The 21269-nt window shown below is 34.2% G+C and overlaps 1 protein-coding gene across 3 annotated transcripts in view; it reads right to left on the bottom strand.

Moving 5' to 3' along the window:
- PCDH17 (protocadherin 17) overlaps positions 1–21269 on the bottom strand; it is a 90188-nt gene that overhangs the window by 51620 nt on the left and 17299 nt on the right. For 2 of the 3 annotated variants that reach the window (XM_040056062.2, XM_040056059.2), the window contains exons 3-4: positions 9256–9314; positions 8903–9075 (exon numbers count right to left, since the gene is read on the bottom strand). In XM_040056062.2, coding sequence (XP_039911996.1) covers positions 8903–9075; positions 9256–9314 — 232 coding nt within the window. The remainder of the gene's footprint in view (positions 1–8902; positions 9076–9255; positions 9315–21269) is intronic. The other variant, XM_040056061.2, reaches the window with a different exon arrangement.

Genomic DNA, 21269 nt, shown 5'->3' with positions numbered 1-21269 from the left:
GACTAGAGTGGATCCTCTGGCCCTGGTTAGTTTTAAATAAATCTAGATTATCACTGAAAAATGTGCATTTAATCTGTTTTAAAAATCTTCAGGAAAGGGTATTCTTTAACTTAGAGGGGTATCGAGCTTCAGTGCCTATACACCTTTATAGTAGAGTTCTCTCTCAAATGTAACTTAAGTACTTCTCCCTGAAAATTAAACAAAAAAGAAAAGAAAAAGCAAGACCCAACCTATTTATAACAACTTTATATACACAAAGACTTTTATTATACTTCATCCCAGTCCTTGCTTGTTTAAATTCACACAGATTCTAAACAAACACTTTTTTCAAACTTCACCTACAGGCAATGTTTCACAAACCTCTATTTTCTGCTGTTATTATGCCTCTTTTTTGATTTTGAATTCTTCCAGATCTATCTCTAAAGTATGCCCACAAAACTGTGTACTGTGGAAGTTTCACTAATTAGAGCACGTTGCAACTCTTGCCCAAATTAAATTAAACCACGTTTCTCCCTCTGGAAACCACAGGATAAGAGAAAAGTAGTATGTAAACAGAAAAAGAGCCATGAGAGGGATAGTCTCTATTAGTGGGCACACACTTTAGGAGATACCCTTTGTTCCAGAAGAACAAAATACAATCAGTAGTATTCCAGCTGAAGCATTGCTGAAACGAATAATTAACTCCAGTCTCTTATTTAAGACATTTCTCCTTTGTCTTCCCCAGCTGGACATAGAACTATTGATAAATACAATAATTCAGATTTCAACTAATATGTGTTAGCTTTATGGTAAGTCCATCTGCAGAACATTTCTTCTTTTTGGTAAAAAGAATGTGGCTACAATATGCAATAGGATTTTCTTAAATCTTGTCCACTATTGCTGTTTATCATATCAGTATTTTCTGCTGAGAGATACATAATAAGAGGAGATACAATAATAAGAGAAGATACATAAATCATATAATAATGATTTAAAATGAGTAAGAGAGGAGATGTATTTATTTTAATTGTCTTCTCTATTTAACTCAATAAATACACATACCCTCATATATATGTTTTTTTAAAAACTCTAATTCTGTGTAAGCCTAATTAAAAGAAACCTGTAAGTACACCATTCAAGGATGTTTTCAGAGACAGAACAGGAGTCAGGAATAGACTTTCTAGTACTGTGACAGTAGTTTCCTTGGCATAAAGTATTCATCCAATATATGAATATATTCATTAACTAAAGTAAGCACAAGTAGAGAACATCCATTTATCACCCAGCAAAATGCATAAAGCCTGATACTATGAAAACTCTCTATTTTCTGATTTCCTTGTTTCAAAAGTTGTTGATCTTTCTATGCCCCCACTTTTCTTTCAATTTATAAAAAGAATCTGAAAAGACAAAATGTTAGCTGAAGATAATGATTTTGACATAGAAGGACCTCATCTTACTAAGAACTACAAATCCTTCTCTTGCTCTTCTTGTGGGAATAGAGTAAAAAGATAACTTATGGATTCTAAGGCTCCCAAGAACAAACTGCAGTACAATAACTGTGCTCAGCTCCAGGAAAGGCAGTGTCGAAACAGAAAGTACAGAAAGGATGTAATGAGATTTCTACTAGTGACAGGGGAGGGTTATTCTGCTTTGTTGCCTCTGAAGTAAAGCAGAAAGAGATGAGCACTAACAGCCACAGCACCCAAATATTAGAATCTTGATACGAGACTTATGGTAATAGACTTGTGGTCTTGAAGTGCACGGTATGAATTAATTCGCAAATAAGCTCATCAAAGAAAACTCTTCTGAAATTTATGAATACCTTTATCGGTGCAGTCATGAACTTTTCAGATGCTAGTAAGGGTGTATCTAAATTGATTCAATAGTGAAGTGTCCAATGAAAACAAAATAGGTCAGAAATACGTATAACTTTCAAACATTGAAGTAATTTTTAATTATAAAATAAGTAGAAATAATGTGGAGGAGAAATTAAATTACCAAAAAATCAGCATGACACAGCAAATGGTGCATAGATGAAGTTGTGCTGAATGGCTGCAATTCCTTTGTGTCACAGTGACATGTTTGTGTGTACCGATGGAGAAAGCTCTTTCTGTGTTTTGAAAGTTGGTTTTAGAAATATGTCCCCTTAATCTTTGGCTAAATACATTAATTGTGGGATATGCTGTTCACAAAATTTCACAGCCACCAGATATATGATGGCAATAATTTGCCAGGTGCTGAAACGTGCACCTGATTAAAAACCTGGTTTGGCAGAACACAGCACCAGTTGAAATGTAGGATAATGGGCAATAACAGGCAGCAATAATAGGCTAAGGCAATCTGATGCAAACTGTATTTACTGTCACTTTAGCTGCCAGAATGTTTGCACCACTTTTCTTTTTTGTGTCAACAGAGGCAGAGAAGTCATGAGGCATTAAGTGAATCTTTCCCTTCTCTATTACGATGCCACTTCACTTCCTCTTCTGATTTTCTGTTCTTTTAGGACAAACATCTGCTTCCTCAGACTTCTCCCTCCTTACCTGGACAGCATTGCTTGAAAATCAAAGCTGCTTGTGTACTTCTGAGAAGAGCACACTGTGGTGAAGCTGCCTGGGTGCCCTCCCATCTCTAACGAGGAAACACCAAACTGGGCTCTGCTTTGAAGCAGTCACACAGTTTCAATCACAAATCCGGACCTGGTATAAAAATAGCTGAAATCTAAAAGATTAACTTAAACTGACTGGTAGACTACGAGATTGTCTAAAAATAAAACCTAAACCATTAGAGGTATTCAACATAATACTCTGAGTGAACAAAGTTGGCAGATATGAGGGGTTTCTTTATGTTATCTAAATCCATCATATAATTTGCTGTAGACATTATACAGTAAAAGGTATGTCATAGATTACTAGGTATTAACATGAGAAAAGCTGACAATCATCTGTACAGCAAAGGCAACTGACCTGTATTTTTCTCTCTAGTTGATTATCTTTGGTTAGAAGGCAGCATATAATTCTGATCTCTCAAAAACAGGGAACTATTGAACATTTGCACAGTCCAGCTCAGCCCAGGTAACAAAATCTTGCAAAAGTCTTACTTAGATAATCTTTAAATGCTTGAGACCAAGACACTTAGAACATTTGAAACTTCTATTCGTTTCCGCTGACTAAAATTGAAATATATAAATTTAAAAGCTTAATCCCAATCGATGGTTTAATATCACCATTCACAAGGACTTAAAAGAGTATGAGAGCAGTAATAATGCTGCTAATTCTCATACATGTAGAAGTACTGTTTCACTGAACAAAGTACTAACAGCAGAAAAAAGGAGATGTCAGTGGCTCCAATGTCATATTCAACTTGCTAAACACACCAGAGCAGATATCAAAGAATGGTATTACTCTTCATAAAACTCTGCACTTCAACCTACATTTTTAATCTTAAAGTCTTATTATAAGAATAACTCAAGCTTGTTGATAATAAATTGGGTCAATCAGAAACACTTACAGCATAGATAAGTTTTCTTTGACCTATGCTAGTTCTTCATCTAGGATCATACATGTGCTTGAATAAAACACAGAACCAAAAAATAAAAGATGAGAAAAGTATATAGAAAAGAACAAAGAGAAGCAGAAAACCTGAGACTCAAAATTGCATTTTGTGTGGGCTTCACCTAACAACTTTCAGAATTTACAGTTCTAGATGCAGATTCTACTACTGAGACATACTAAAAAAAGTAAAGAGACCCTCAATACAAGTAAGTTGCTCTTATGGCTTTCCTGGAAAATAATTTGTCAGATGAAATTGAAAAATGGATACTATGTGCAAGTAAACAGCAAGTTAGCATCTTACCTGGCCATATTAGAAGCAGGCAAGTCAGAAAGGATGGTAGTGCTGGACATAAAGACTCTAAAGTGGTGTCAGAGCAAGAAGGGCAGTCTGACAGCTATTCTGAGCACAGAGAGAACATGATGTTCTGTCCAGGGGAAAAAAAACCTATGAGAGGAAGCATCGTTGAACAAAAAATTTCACAGGCTGTGTCAGTTCCTGGAGACTCCCAGCCTCCAACAGTTTCTCAGAAGAGGCCATCACCAATTTTGAAAACTTTGAAAAGAAATATTTCCCCACAACCTTATTTTCCTATTATCTCATTAAGCTGGTGTATTCATAAAAGAACTCATCATCCCCATGACATGGAAAGTGTTGGTGATGATGTCAGACAGCAGAAATGTGCTTGACGAACTTTCTGCACTTATCAGTCTAGACTGATTCTAAGTCAGTTAAATAGAATGGATTTTAATTATCCAACAGACTCTAGCAAGATTATGCCAAGAAAATTAATGGATAGCCCAGAAAAGTCTTGATAATTTTTTTTGTAATTTCTGCGCTGCTGCAGATGGATAATGCAGGATACTTGATTTCTGGGATCAGTGTTGTTTCGAAATGGAGACTACAAATGAACAAGTTACTACAGGCAGATTAAGAGAGTATGTTCAGTGGGCAAACACAAGGGGTAACAAACAGTGTTCATAGAGAGTCTCTAGAGCTGATATAATTTTTATTCCTAAGACTTACATGCAGAACTGCATTCAGTTGTGATGCAAATGCATTTTTGTTGTGATGAAGAAAGAGCTATTATATTTTCAAATTACACTTAGTGTCACTTTTTTCATGCAGATACATTAAATTCCTTTTATACTACTAACAATACACTAGAATAAAATGGTGCTGTTTTGCAGAGAAGCCTGATGAGCAGCCTTAGTCCTAGAGGAGAGTGAAAACTATGCTGAAGAGTTTCATTTTACCCTTTCTCCAAGAAGTTGCCCCTTTTTTCTTTATTCTCAAGTTCCACACTATTGTTAATGAGGCAACAGCATAAGCAGAAATGGCTCTTCTATGGGATGCAGGTGTGAATGGCAAGAAACTGTATTGAAAGAAAGATGCAACACACAGTGATAAAGCAAAAAATCAATAAAGCTACTGAATTTGGAGATATTTAATCCCTTGAAGTTTTTTTGACAAAGGTATGAAAGTGTAGATTTACACTAAAACAAGAAAATATGGACCTTCCCCCAAAAAACAACAAAAACCACCAAAACCCAAAAAACCCAACAGAATGAAAGAAAAAGAATCTAAAAAATTCCTGGGGAAATCTAACAAAGACAATAATTTAGAGGTAACTGCAGAAAAGTCCATAACTCGGTATTTTTTTCTAATTATAAAATAAGCATATGCAGGATTCACTAAGAAAAGTATAAATTTAACATCTTGCTGTTTTACTGGTCCCTTGTAGATATTTTTGTTTATGTTTTATGGGCTATGATATAATTTTCAGCCTTGGATACCTTTTAAAGAAATACAGATTATTGCTGTTATTCTTAAACCATACTTAAACAAAACAATTACTCTGTTATTTAAATGCAAAAAGTGAATATTACATGCTAAAATTTTGAGTGAAATAAATAGGTAATTTGACAGATGTGTTCAAAACTATTAATTCTTGTAAGACTTCTAAGTAGGATGATCTCAAACTGTCCAAACTAATGACAGGGTTTAAAGTATCAGCAACAGAAGTGGGGAAAAAAGACAGGTAAACAAAAAAAATTTATACAAACCCATTCTATTAACAGAGTAGCAGGCATATGGAACAAGCTGTTTAGCAAGAAAGCTGATTAAGATGCCATAAGTAAGCTTATGAGACAGCTAGATATTCTTATAAAGAAAGTGGCTTGGATATCACAGCAAGACTATATAAGGCTGAGATAACTGAAGTGGGACGTGCTTATTGTAACACAAGACTTGCTATCATGATACTTTTTACAGTTTGGGGTTTTTTTCTGCTTTCCTTCCATTAAGACCATTCTATAAGTATTTAATTAATTATGAAATTAATTATATCTAATTTGGCTTATCTTTGTTATTTGTGAAAATGTTTAAAATCACTACCAGACAAAACTTGCTATCTGGATATATTTTCCTTGAGATCAAGCACTTCAACAGTAAACTGACAGGCTCTATCCTTCACTGTTTTAATTTTTTTTTTAAATGAAAATCATAAAGCAATCTTTATTGCTTCCCATCTCATGCTGAAATCAGAAGACATCTTGTCTACAATTTTTTTTTTTGTATAATTTGTTACTTCTCCATTACCGAGAGAAGCATGATTGCTGTAGTGCTACCAAAATACTTTTTATCTCATTATGGCCTTTTAATTTTCAGCTGTCGGGGCTGGAGTTGATCAAAACTGTGGTCAAATTACTGGTACAACTAGAATTCTTATTACTGCCATGGACAGAATTGGACGCATGACAATAGTGTTTGGAATTACGTGAAGATTATATCAAACTTTAACTTAACTCACTTTTAAATTAGGATTCTCACTACAAGATCCTGAATTCACAGATAAGCCAGATAATTTTTCAGTAATTTCATAAGATTTAATTATTAGTGTTGTTCTAATAGCAGAAGGTAAAATATTTTAAATATTTTTAAAAACCAATAATCAAGCCTAGAACTTGGCTACAAAACAGTGAATTCCCATCCCTGCATGCAACCCAGAATGATGAGAGAACCACAACTTCTGATATTGCTTCAGCCATTGCTGGAGAGAATTTCTTCTAGCAAGCTTTCCTTCTCCTTTTCCCAGAAAACAATTTTTCTCTAAAGAAAAATTCAATTCTTTTTCTATCCTAATCACATATATCATATTTCTTGCCCTCCTTCAACTTGTTTTATGACTAGAGAAAGCAATTTTTTTTTATCTTCTTTCCAAAGAGAAATATTACGTTGGGCTAAGAACCCAAATCATACTAAGCTCAAATACAAGTAATCATTGATTTCATTGGGAACACCACATAGCACCACATTTCTTACTACAATGACCTGAAATCCCATAAGGTGTTTGACGGAAGTTCTGTTTTCATAATAATATGAGAATGATTTTATTATAGCACACTAGAGAAGGAAGAGTTCATTCAAGCAAATAAATTTATATAATTACTATTTGTAATTATATTTGGGGGAACAAAAAAAATTTAAAAAGGAAAAAATACTTTGTTTCTCTATCCCCATTATTTTATTTTCCTCAGTAAAGAAATTCACATAAACAGCTACTGCTGTAGTTCAGTGGCTGACAATACTTAACATCCACAATTCAATATAAGTTTAATAAGAACATGAAGAATTCATCTGAGCCACTGGAATAAATTTTCTTGATGAATAGGGCAGCTCACCTAGGTATAATGACAAACGTACACCTGCATATAACTCTTTGCATTATAATGAAAATAAGAAAAGGGAATAGCTGGCTTAGTGTGCTTACTAGATTGCATGTATTTTGACCATGGACAAACTGCTGTATTATGAATTTGATGCTGCTGGAAAAACTGCAGTATTATGAACACGGGCCATAAAGTCCTTTTCTAAGAAAAAGCACATTTTTAATCTGAGTACTAGATAATTTCCTAGTGAAACCTTAAAAATTTTAAAGCTCTTTCATGGCTATACTTGTATAGATGGAAATCCAGAATTTTTTGGCTTTTTGTCACACAAAAAAGACAAACACTCAAATAGCTTCTTTTTAAAAAAAATCCTGCACTGCATCTTTATACAGATCAATGTCCAATTATAAGCAGAGAGTTGCTGTGGCAAAAGGTCAGGAAAAAATAATCTTTCTGGCATTTATTACTCAGAAAATAAGGTCACATATGAGGTCAACCTCCAAATGTATACAGAATAAATTATACTGCAGCGTTCTAAATATTCTGCACTGCAAAAATTATACTGTAATCTCAACATAATCAGAAAAATGAAGTTGAACATGTATTTTCTGATGACTGTACTACAGATCAGACTAAGCTAAGAAGCGAAAAACCCAGGTCCAATTAATCAACAACTAATAAATAGCTTATCATATATTTCTGCTTAATTAGAAACATAACTTCTTATTAAAGCTGACTGATTTAATAATTTCCTAGCTATCTTTAACACTGAAACAACCTTCCCACAACAAAGTAAAATAATGGGAAACATACAAAAGATTTAAAAATCATTCAGTGATGCACTTCTTTATTGCTTACAGCATAGAAGCAAAACATAAAAGCAGAGAATGTTGGAGTTCTTTGTCTGTCTGATTCTCTAAAAAAAAAAAAAAAAAGTGTATATTTTTGAAATAAAAGACCTCCTAGTTAGATAAAACATCCAGAAAAAAAATTATTTGGACACAGTTTGAGGAAATAAATATTCTCATTTGTCAGAATGAATATTGGCAGAGAACATTGTCATTGTCCTGATCTAAATAATTTTAGCTGTTTCACAGACAATGTTAATCTTTGCTACCTTCACAGGATGTGAATGAAAGTATATTGATAATAAGATTGTATTAGTATTTGACACTTCTTATACTACTCTTAATTGTGAAATCAACATTACAAAGAGGAAAATGCATTCATGAAACTAAAACATCTTCTGATTCATTTTGACTCTTGTCTTTTATGTGAAACATTTTCTTTTCCTCTTCTCCAAATTACGTGAGAAATGTAAATGACTGGTATTCTTTTATCTGTTGAAGTCATGTCTAGTTTGAATTTCTAAATCACACTTTGACAGAAGGGTTGTATATAATATATCACAGGCAATGCCAGTGGAGATAAAGTACATTCCAATCATTTTCAAAAGTGCTGATTTTTTTTTTTTTTTCGTTTTTAATTTTTTTTAATCTGCTTTGGACACTTGTGGTTTCATTTCATGTTCATTCTGAAAGATACTGTGTTCTTTGCTCTGGGCTAGAGACAAGATTTACTGTTTTCTCAGATAATATTATCAGTGGGCTATTCCGCCCTGATAACCCACAACTGCACTACTAAAAGGTTGATAATGACGTTTTAAACTTTACGCTTTTGTAGGCATTGTAGGCTTCACTCACCTTGTTCAAGTGGCTGGCTTTTAGTTGAAGTAGTTTTCATCTTGAGTGCCTCCCTAACAGACATGTCACAGCAGGAGCCTTTGTTAGTGTCTTGGTCACTGTCAGCCTGATCACTGTCCCCATGCCCGCTGTCCCTCAAGCTGGCTCTTTCTGGATCCTTGAACGTGGAGCTACTGAAATACATATTTAAAAAAAAAAAAAAAAAAAAAAAAAAAAAAAAAAAAAAAAAAAAAGAGAGAGAGAGAGAGAGTGTGTTGTATTTACTTGTTCTAAGTTGAATTGTACTCTCTGGCAAAGCAATTTTGACAAGAATGCAAATGGGGAAGCCAAGAAAGTTATTTAATAGGCCTTACCTTTGAACAAACTGCTGCCTGCTGCCCATGTAATTGGGCTCTGCGGGAAAATTGTCTGTCTGCGAAAGAGAAGGAAAAAATACGTATAGTTGTACACTGGACAAATCTCCTGCAGAGCAACAAGATTTCCTAGAGGAGAAATGATTAATAATTCAAAAAATCCCTTAATCTTCAGATTTGTACATTTTAATTAAATTGGAAAATGCTGGCATGTAATTATGTGCTCAGAACAATTAAATGATTCCGGTCCACAAATTACCTGCTAAAGTAAACAATGAGGCTCCAATAAGTGGCACTCTCTGTTAGTAACCTGACAGATGACACTGTTTATGTTTTTTCATTAGATAGATATTAAGACTGATGGTTATTGAAAATGAGAGAAAAAATTACTCTTGCATATTAAAAAAGTGAATTATTCAATAATACTAATTTTTAATCATAATTACATCATCTACTGGGACTCTGAAGTTCTTACTGCTCTTACAGTTTCATATACTGCTATATTACACTTGAAAAAATAAACAAAAAATCAAGAAAATTTAGGGCTGATTAGCTGTGGGGTTTCTCAGATGCTACTGGAAAAATGCAAGTATGAAAATATTTGTATTTTCTCTCTTTAATTTTCATCAGTATTAATAGCTGTGTCAGAATAATGAGAACCACACATGCAAACAAGAACATTAAATGATCACTGTTGACAAGTAGGTTTTAAAAGAAGATACTTTAAGTCTGTCATGTATATTTTTAGCAGCATGAGCCAAGTAACTGTAGAAGCAGAAGTATTAAAAGGATCCAGACCAACATGGAGTCCTGCCAAAGGGAACTGAATTCCCCTTGTATCATTAGCTGAAATTCTTTGGGGGAGAGAGAGACTGCATCATTCAGAAAACCCCGCATACTGTACATTCACGCACGTCACTTCTTCTTGCAGCTGACCTAGCGACAGAGCTTCTACTGTTTTCTGCATCACTTCACATCACACCACTCTGCTTCGCAGCAGCTCTGGCTTTTGCAGCAGCATCCAGCGCATCAGTATCCATAACACGGGCAGCACTCAATTAATGAAGCTGAGGGCCAAAGGTTTAATGTCACACAGCAAGTGCATAGACAAGTGACTGGGATCTTAGATATTTGGGTTTCCCTGCCACTCCCCACACCATTTTTTGTCTTTGTTTTGGTTTGACCAGTAGGAGGTAATTATAAATATTTGCTACTTCTCATATGGTTGGAATATCTGAGCTTGGAAAAGAGGCAGAGAGGTTTATCCAAAAGTCACTGCTGTTTGCAACAGAGAAATTGGGCAGACACCTGTTACTCCCAAGGGATTTGTGAAATAGATGTTCTTGTATACTAGGGATGTCTTTTGTGTTTTAGAGAAGGGATGGAAAATATAGAACCATCTTCCGTTCAGCATGGAGGTCAATGTACACCATACTTTCTTCTGATTTCTAAATCCTTTAGTTCAAAAAATAAGATTAGAGAACATATTATGTTCATATCCATCCTAGCTTTAGTATAGGAAATTAGAATAAAAGTTCATCTTCAAATTTATTATGCATGAAGTTAGAAAAACAAACATTGAAAACAACAGAAAAAGGAGGTGTATTTCAGCATCATTATGAGTATCTCTCCAATGCAGCACATCCTATTTTGGAAGCAGACATTATTCTGCTGTTTCTCTTCTTCCCACAAGTTTTACGCTATTATCTCTCTTTTGTGCAGCAAACCCACCTGATCTATGTACATTCATACACAATCATTAAGGCACTTACAGAACCCAGTACTTATCAACCTGAATAAACCTTCATGACTACAGAACTCATGCTTTGCCTATGTTTAATATCTCAAATAGAGATATCCAGGAAAACTGACCTTATGCTTTTACTTATGTAAGACATCTGTCTCCTCCTAAACACAGCTGCTACCAGAGTCAACATTTCCATTTTTCATGACATTGGCAGTGAAAATGCCTGCTATAAGCTGCCTTTTCATCTATTCTCTGCCATTAAAAGAATCACAATTTTGCCCTGGAAATAACTCCTCCTTTTTGATGGTGCTAAGAACTTAACTGTAAACTGTAAGGACTGGTCACACTTTTTGTCTCTGTTTTTTCATAGCAAAAAAGCATTTCACACAACCTGGATGAGTCAATATACAGATTTTACAATAGAAGACATAACCACATCTTAACTTCTGAGAAGTTCCTCATTTATGGTAATCATTCAAGACCTTTAACTACATAATAATTTGATCAATTACCTTCATATTCTATTTTGCAGCAATACAATGAATTGGGTGCCATGTTACAGCAAGTTTATTTTTACAAAAGAACAAATGTAAGTACCTGATGATCGTATACAGACAGAGCTCAGAGCTGAATACTGTTCTTTCTGCTCTAAAAGCATTAATCCTCTGAATTATGAAGGTATGATGCCTGTGTTGAGCTGTAACAGCACCCTAGATACAGGCAGCAAAGGGAGAACTGTTTCATGTGTGAAAATATCTACTAAAAATTGTGATAATTAAAAAAATAATTTATTGTTAAGACTTGTCAGCTCAGAGGAATCTTAGAAATGTAAACATCTGCTTCACAATGGATGAGAGAAAGAGAGAGAGACAAATGTCTAACATGTCTAACTCCCTTAAAATCTTCTTTTTTCCTGTTTTAATGCCAGTTGAAGTGAGAGGTCATATACTTAGAATTTTTACACTTTAGTATCTATAGAAGTGATATTATGCATTTCATCTCATGCACTATTCATACCTCTTTACATTGCATAGCTGTAACTCTAAGAAACTAATACTACTTTAAAAACATAAAAATCCTCTTGTTCTTCTCTGGATATACAGCCTTTTCTAGGACAACAAAATCACCAAAACTCTGGACTTCCAGTTTAAAGGTAGGTTGCAGTTCACCTGCAGAAAACCACCTAAAATCTAATCAGCTACACTTGCTAATCAGCCAAGATCCCTCACTGTGCCTTCAAGAAATACAAAATATCCCATTTGGTCATCGAATGTTAGGTACACAGTACTCCTGGGGAGTATTATTGACATAGGGGATTTTTGACAAACGGTAAGTTGTCCAGTGCAATAGCCAAAGCTAAGTAGAGTGTATCTTGTCAGAAAAGAATTACCTAGAATCGCAGTCTTCTGATAAATAACCAAAAATTATTCAAATGCCATCATTAACCTCCTGAAGAACAAAATAAAACAAATGCCACCTTCATTCTCACCCTCCCTCCAAAAAAATATCCAGGAACAATCTCTTTCTCACCAGAGTTAAACAGTAAAAGAAACATTTTCTGTCTCTGATTCAAGACTGAGGGATGGAGTATCAATTAGGTCACCAGCAGCTACCACAGCACTGGTTCTCCATTTGCAGGACAAATGTTATTCAAAATTAAAACTAAAGCAGAAATGTCCACTGTCACCAGAAAATTAAAGTCTGTGATGTCAACCTGTTCAAAACCACCTTAGAGAAGTGGCCCTGGTTTTAGGGCTCATTTTCACAGATTAGTGGAACCAGTTCATTTCCAATGAGAGCATGCGGTTAAACCATTCAACAGATACTCTTTTTTGACAGTTGCTACAACAGACCTTTCTTCTACCTATCTGTTATAATATGTGACTCTCAATCAAATACAAAATTTTAGGAACCCTGTCATTTGTGTAATATTGCAGAAAAATGTCAGGATTTCTGTACACACATTCGATAAAGCTTTCTCAGAAGCTGAGGCTCATTAAAAAGAAGCCATTTAAAAAGAGGTCAGAATGCATAGGAACCTTTCAAATGCTTCAAAATTTTAAAAAGAAAGGGTTACTTCCTTTCAGAAAATATCACAGAGTTTTATTTTGTTACCTTTTACTTCAGTGAATTGAGGAGAAGGAAAATAAAAGAAGAGGTAAATTAAACCTGTGCAAAATACACTTTTCATCAAATGGTTTGGGTTGGAAGAGACCTTAAATATCATCTAGTTCCATATATTCTCTCCCCATCATGGATAGGTATACCTTCCACCAGCTCAGGTTGCTCAAAGACCCATCCAGCTTGGTGTTGGACACATCCAGGGATGAGACACCCAGAACTTCTCTGGGCAACCTGAGCTGGTTGGATTTACCGGTACGGAATTTCAAATGTGACAATATAATTGCTAAAGTTCAATAATGGGACTTAGAAAATAATTAACTGGCCAGTGCTTGCATGAAAAACACAACGAATATCTTTCCAAGTGCCATCAACTGTCTACAAAACAATTCAGTTTATTGTACCTGTCAGGACTTGTGTATTATGACCACATGAGGACCTAGATAAAATAAAATTGTTGCCAAGTATAATTCTCACAAGGTGTATTTGGAATACTAAATTTTATAGACTCAGAAGCAAAACCATTCAAAAGTTTGAAAGTCATCTGTTAAGTTTCTACTAATTAATTCTGGAATGGTTATGGTTTCCAAAAATTTAATTTAGAGAACGAAAAATGAAAAATTATAGCCAAGAACAGAGTATGAGAAACAAATTCTTCATAGGATCCATTAACCTTAAATAAACTCATAACAAAAAAAAAGTAAAAACCTCATCACTGGGAGCAGTTTGAACCAGCTGGGCCAAGCATTACACAATGAATTATGGAGAATATTTTTAGCAATGGGCTATATTCATAGCTTATACCTTTTTTATCTTTTCATGAATTCACGTTCCCAAGGTATAACTGTTTACTTCTGTTGAAATATTATGCTGTTTTTATAAATACAAAGGAGTTCTACTGTGGTTCTGCACATGGTATTTTTTATTTTTAATTCAGTATTAGAATTACAACAGCATATTAATTAATCAGATTTCAAAAATTCTCCTATTGTTCAGAAAGAGAACAGTAGATGACTTCACAAGGCTTCTGCTTTCAAGCATTCCTGCAAAAGCATACTGTTTCTTAAAAATTAGATATTCCTCATGATTTTTCTTTCTCTTTACTTTTTAATAAAAACACATTTTTGTCTCACAATTGTGAAGATTTCTAGAAATATTTGGTGTATCACATACTGTTTGAATAAAATTTGAGAAAATTAAGAAAAAAACCAAAACTGTGCAATTCAACAGGTAAAAAAAAAAAAAAAAAAATCTATGCCTACAAAGAAAAAGAGAAAGTGAGAAAGAAAGAGACAGGGACAGAGAGAGAGATTCAATATTTAAGTATTCCTGACAAATTATTACTAGAAATAATTGTCACATAAAGAAAAGATGTACTCTAAAATATGAAAAAAAAGACTTAGACATTAATCAGATTTATGAATATTAGACGACTAGAACATTCATAATTTTTTCTCAGAATTACAAGAAGAAGTATTACATTTTCTGAAGATTTAATGCAGTTCCATTTTATGTAGGTGTTCATACCTGGAACTATAATAGAGCAAAATGTCTTTGCTGTCTCTAACTTCTTTTTAATTAAACATTAAATGCAAAAATGAAATTAAATATCTCTCATCTTTATCAGACTGCCACTTAATATCTAATTCAAGCATCTTTGCTGTCTTTTCTTGAAAAGCTGAATTCCAAGTATTCACCCTTTCCTCCATGAAACAAAGAACTTATATAACGGCAATCTCTTCTGGAGGCAAAAGAATTGCATTCTGCCAAATTGAGTTTTGAAAGAGCAGACAATTGTCTTCATTTTGTTAGGAACAGTGTGGGTTCAACACAGTACAATTTTTCACAAAGACTTCTCAGTATTAGACTGCCCGTGAGTGTGTATACTTAGCCTAAATAGTAGTTTTCGGTTCCACAAGATTTACTTTGTTTAGAAAATTCATTATCCCAAAAGAAAAACCAAATAAGAATAAAACCAAAAACTGGCCATAAAGCTCTCATAAGTTATTCTAACCTTTTCAAGGACAAAATTATATAAGCTGTTTTAAAATATTATCCTACTTTGTGTGCTCCACTCTCATCCCTTTGAAAAAGCTTTTGAGATATAATTTATATGACATGTACATATTTGGGAAATTTCACACTTGCTGCAAGAGGTGTATTTTGGTGTTAAAAGTCCTACGTAGTGTGTTTATGTGAATTTCGGGCACACATAGCATTCTTCTAAAGCACATTGAAAACACAGCACAGTAGAAACAGCCAAATGCACAAGGCAATATCATTGACGAGGCTTGCTGTACTCTTTAATAAAGTGCTAGTTGGTGGCTCATGTTTTCTCTTCCTCTTGAATGAGAAAAGTAAAACTGTGAGAGGAACAGGTCCTGAGCTCTTCACTCGATTGCACAGTGGATTCTGAAAAGTGAAGCTCTGAGGACAGACACTACCATTCTTTTCCACAAGCAAAGGAATGCCTAATCCATGCACTGTTTTCTCCTAGCAAGTACCATATTTGTTACCAAAATAAACTGTTGTTGATTTTTTAGTTAAGGTGTCATACTAAGGCATTGTAGATAATTTCAGTTGTTTGTACTACTGGTTTAATGAAAGCAATTCTTTGTTAAATTTTTACAAGAGTTTGTTCTGCAATGTACAAGACACTAAAGATGGCAGAAGCCTGGACTGTGGAAATTTAACACAGTGGTTAGAAATCACAAGGTGCAGACAAGGTACTCTCATCTCACTGATGATTGCACCAAGCTGGAAGACTGAAGAAGCTAAAAAGGTCTCTACAGAATGACATAATTTTAAGTGATCCTGGTAAAAAAAAGTAGACCTGAATGACATTCAAAAGATAGGTGAGACCAGACCATGATCAGATTTTTTGATATGAAATAAATGATTTAAGCATTTCAGGAACAAGCTTGTCTCTTTGTTGGCAGGGAAGTCAGCTCAAGAGAAGCTTTCAGCTCCTCTGTCAGTGCAGGATGTTTGCTTAAGGTCAGAATTCTCTCTCTCTCTAAGAAAGATGTGACAAAGGCAAACTGTGGAAGCTGAACCCAAAACTTTCTTCTACTGAAAAGGGAATCAATATTTTCTGGACCAAACTCAAATTGCTAGGTTTTTACAATGATTTCATGTTTCTGAGCCTTATTTTATTTTGCACGGGAGAAACATGAAATGTAGTGAAATTAACATGATCTCAAAAGAGCATGTGGAAAGTTGTCAAATGTGACTAGGAAAAAGGAATTTTAATATGAGCTCTGAAGCTGAATTACTTTTTGGAGAAGATGTAAGATAAGAATGTAGGAAGAGGTGCCAAACATCACACCACGTAAAGAGCTCAAGCTGAAAGTACAATAACACTATCACAGCGTCAATAAATAAACATAATGAAATTCATGACACATTATTGCATTGCTCTGCACTGCCACTATTCATTTAAAAATTATGAATGCATTTTAAATAATTCGCAACTTGTCAAATGTCTGTTAGCGGTGAGTTAGACTGGTGCCGTAAGAAGCATTTGTAAAGGTCTTACAAGAGAGCTTCATACAACTTACAGCAAAGTAAAGATGGAAGTATGGGAAGACAGAACAAAAACTACACCTGAATCTGCTAGTGCAGTTGCATCCAATATATTTACACTGCTCACCAATGATATGTACTTACTGAGGCTACTTTGTCAATAAAAACCACATTAAGAACCTTTTGAAAAAGCTTCCCTGTCAATTAGGATGTAGATACATTCTATTGCTCCAGTTTTCCTGTCAATTTAATATACTGGATCATATTAACAGCACTGGCTTGTCAATAAGGCAAATCCGAATCCTATTAATAGAGTTACAGTGCCAATATAATCGGCTTCCCATTTATTGAGCTTCCTAGTATTTGGGAAAGCTGTGAAATGGGATTATAAGGTTAGGTTACATACATCTGTCTCTGTATTACATAAATATTTCAGGAATTGTATCCCGTTGTGCAAAGAAATACATGAAACCACTTTTCTTCCCATTAAAAACTTCAGATGGCAGAATAGTATAATAGTTTGCCATTGCTCAGAAACATTAAATTATCCTCATTTATCACATTGTTTCCTGCTTTCACTAAGTACAACTGCTATTTTATGAGAGTCTACTTGTGTCCCACACATATAGAACTGCTAAGAGAAGTATGCACTTTTCCCATACCCCCACCCCTCCTGCAAAAGATAGTATCTGCTTCAGAACATAAAAAGAAAGAGATAAAATGTATTTTGGAAACAAAATACAAAGCACTCCACAGTTTCAATCTGTTTATAGCCCTTGTGCTGTGCTGCATAATCTTTGTGGAAATGAAACAAAGTATAATTCTAGTGCAACAGAAACATCCAGAAATAATTAATAAGAGGCATTAGTTCATGCATTAAAAAAAAATAGCAGAAATTCAGCAAACCTTCTTTTTAATAGAAGTCTTGATGAAGTTGAACATTGCTTTTAACTACATTCATTGTGAAATAACTACTTTTACTGGATTAGCAGAATATACAACAGACCGTTAAAACTGATTATATTAAAAAAAAAAAAAAAAAAAAGTAATTGCACTAAAATATACTGGGTATTCTCTTACTAAATTACTTCTCTAGGTCTGACTTGTAAATACAGATTTAAAAAAAACATGTTTCAAAAATGACAGTTAAGGGTCAATGAATCAAGCTGCCCATTATATTTTCTGGTAGCAGATGGGTGCAATGAAACCTAATGATTGAATTTGAAACGCTTTAATGCTCCTTTTATCTATGGCTCCCACCATGTTGAGTCTACCTTAGTATTCACAACAGATACCATGTTTACTGCATAACAGACTCAATTACAATTAGCTAACTAGAATGAAATCTGCACTTATCGCAATATCCAGGTTAATCATGTTCAAGAATATCATACCACAAACTCAAAATAACAATACATGTAGGAGCGTGTCTTTGACAGCATTTATAGGCTGTTTTTTTGTTGTTGTCTTTTTTCTTTTTCATTTAAAGTATGAAATCTAGAAATTAGAGGAAAATTTAAATCAAAATTAAAGGAAAATCTTTTAAAATAGTGCCTTGAAGTGTGATGATATGATCAAAGTGTTTATTTAGATTTTAAAAATATTTAGAACTACTTTTTTTCTGCATAAGAACACTTTCTTTCTTTCTTTCTTTCTTTCTTTCTTTCTTTCTTTCTTTCTTTCTTTCTTTCTTTCTTTCTTTCTTTCTTTCTTTCTTTCTTTCTTTCTTTCTTTCTTTCTTTCTTTCTCTCTTCCTCTCTTTCTTCTCTCTTTCTTTAACATTCTGTAGTGCAATTTTTTATCTCCTGGCTTTTTTTTTTTTTTTTTTTTTTTTTTTTTTTTTTTTTTTTTTTTTCTTTTTTTTCTTTTAAATTTTGAGACACATCTGAAAGCTCTTATTTAGCAAGCATTCCCAGTGAAGACAGTAAGTAAAGTGAAATTTGTCCAATTCTTACCATGGCTTATTTCCTGTTTCTAAGAGCAACATAACCCAAATGTTTTCTGAACAGATAAAAGCTTATAAACACTGCAGTACTGGATGGTGGAGAAGGAGAGAAAATTATGGCCTTTTAACACTGTTAATCAGTTTTATACTTATCATATTTAGTAAGGAGAAAACAGAGACAGTGGATATTTAAAATCTGTTAACTTTGTGTCAACATCTATCCAGTATGTTTACCTTTTTCTGTCCAACCCATACTCTCACTGAAGGCAAAAATAAAACTCCCACAAGCCATGACCTGAGGTCCAGCGGAATCAATGGGTGTTTTCAAACTGGTTTCAATAGCCCTTGGATCTGTCTGCTTACTTCAATTACCAGCTAAGCGAGTCTTTACATAGCGTGCTACATTCCCACAGATACATATGTTGTATGCTGAAGAAAGTTGCATTTGAACAGACTTGTAATGGCAGTGACAGGGAAAGGTGATTAGCTAGGCAGCAAACACTGCATGTGGCACAAAATTCCAGTTCTCTATTTCTTCCCTACAGAGTGAAAGAAATTAGCGACAAAGATGGAGCAGGATTTGGTTCTGAAGCCACACCGCCTGCACAGAAAACACACACAAAGAGGAACACTGAAGCTTTCTTCCTAGGTGGCAATCAGAAAAAAAGGGGTAAATCTAGAACACCTCCTTTTCTTTAAAGCTGCCACCTTATCCCCTTTTTCTTTCTAAAATCCCGCACCAGAAAAACAATGATTCCCTTAAATTCCCTAGGAATTCAGAAGAAAATCACAGATATTAAAACTTACATTATAAGTTTCTGTCTAATTTCTTATTAAGGTCATGCAACTCTTTACTTCAACTTTTTTGTTAAAAATACTCAACAAGGTATTCTCTTAACATTTTGTGACAAAATACAAAGCCCTACTTTCACACAAATACCTTCATATAATTATTTCCTCTAAGCAATAGGAAAGCACTAAATATATTGCAAAAATAATGGCTGAATTTATGACAGAATAGTAGATCATCAAGCTTTACGGGCTCACATGGCCGTGCAAGATTTTCAACTGTAAAATGGTGATGAGTTGATTTATTATTTGTGACATAAGATAAATAATTTAGACTTGCACAAATTTAGCAAGAGGTTCTGTCCCTAAATGTATTTTAAAGTCATAACAGTCATGTGTCTATGATGAGGTACCTCATAAAATGGAAAGTTTGATTGAATACACCATTACACCACAAGTATAGCAGCAGTGGTCAAGTAGACTTGGACAGAAAAAAATAAAGCTATTTTGATATAGAGCTGTGTGCATGCATCTACAACTCTGACACTTCAATGTTAACCTACTACAACATCTTCTAGTAGGACTCTATATTAAATTGATTCTTAACAAGAAAAAGAAAAAACAGCTACCCTTCTTTATAGGATCACCTCATCTACGACACAACACACACTTAACTAAGAATTGCCACAAATATTCTCTAACTTCATAAGTACTTAAAAGCTGACTTTGACCTGTAAATTCTTAAAAGACTGGGAAAAAAATGTTCTGGACTGCCTTTCCCATTATGGCGTGCCATATCAAGACTCTGAAATGAGATCTTTCTGTAAAATTAAGAAGATCCACATAAGATATGGTCCCTGCAAAGATTCCAGAATTAGATAAAGTCATCTTTCTGTTCCAAAGCAGTGTTTGTTTGTCAATATCTAGGACACTGCTGCAGGTTTCACCAGGGATAGAGTGACTGAACATGATTGATAATGTTTGACTGATGGGTTTGTTAGAACACAGGGATTTAATTATGGACTTCCTCTCTAGCTAATTAGTAGGATGCTCACCCAGTGTGTGAGCACTTTTTTCCAAAGTGGAATGCATTGAACATCAACTGAAGGATGAATATATATCTTACTTTAAAAAAAAAAAAAAATTATGACCTCTCAAAGAAAATAGCTAATGAAACCTTCTCTAAATAATGTTCACATCACAGAAATCCTCAAGCTGACATTCAGCATCTTGTGTATCTGGAAACCTCTTTCAAAGTGGGTAAAGAAAAGACTACAGGTGCAGTGTAAGAAATTTCAAACAAAAGTTCATGCAAAAAAAAAAAATTAAAAACAAACAAACAAAATTTAACAAACAAACAAACAAAAAAACCACACAAAAACCCACCTTGGAATTGTTCATATTGCTCTTCCCGGATAGTCAAAACAGATTATGTGTAACAAAGACTAATGCTGCTCCCTGCAGGTGGATCATGTGCCCACATGAAGCCACACCAACCTCCAACTTCACTGGAATTCAACATGGAGTTAGGTGCTTAGCTGCAGAGTGACCTCCAGGAGCACAGCATTTGCATGAAATTAATTTACTCCTATGCCCTCAAAACTTGTTTTCAGGAGGAAAAACCCTTTAGAAGATGAATTATTTCCATGGGAATTTGTTCCTTTACATAATTTCAGGACCATCTTAGTTTACTGGTGTTTCATCGCATTGTGCTATGTGGAATAAAACAAAAGCTATAAAATATTAAGGAACTACCATATTTTTCAGTTCACATGCAGCTTTATTAATGTCCTGTTAAATTCCTAAGAATGATTAAACTTGAGATTGTTTGGTGTTTTTCATTTAAATCTTTTGAGGTATAAAATAATAAAGTATAAAATACCCTTC

Source organism: Hirundo rustica, chromosome 2, assembly GCF_015227805.2.
Source record: "Hirundo rustica isolate bHirRus1 chromosome 2, bHirRus1.pri.v3, whole genome shotgun sequence".
NCBI lineage: Eukaryota > Metazoa > Chordata > Aves > Passeriformes > Hirundinidae > Hirundo > Hirundo rustica.
The sequence above is the reverse complement of the archived record's forward strand: the minus strand, read 5'-3'. Positions and strand labels throughout refer to the sequence as shown.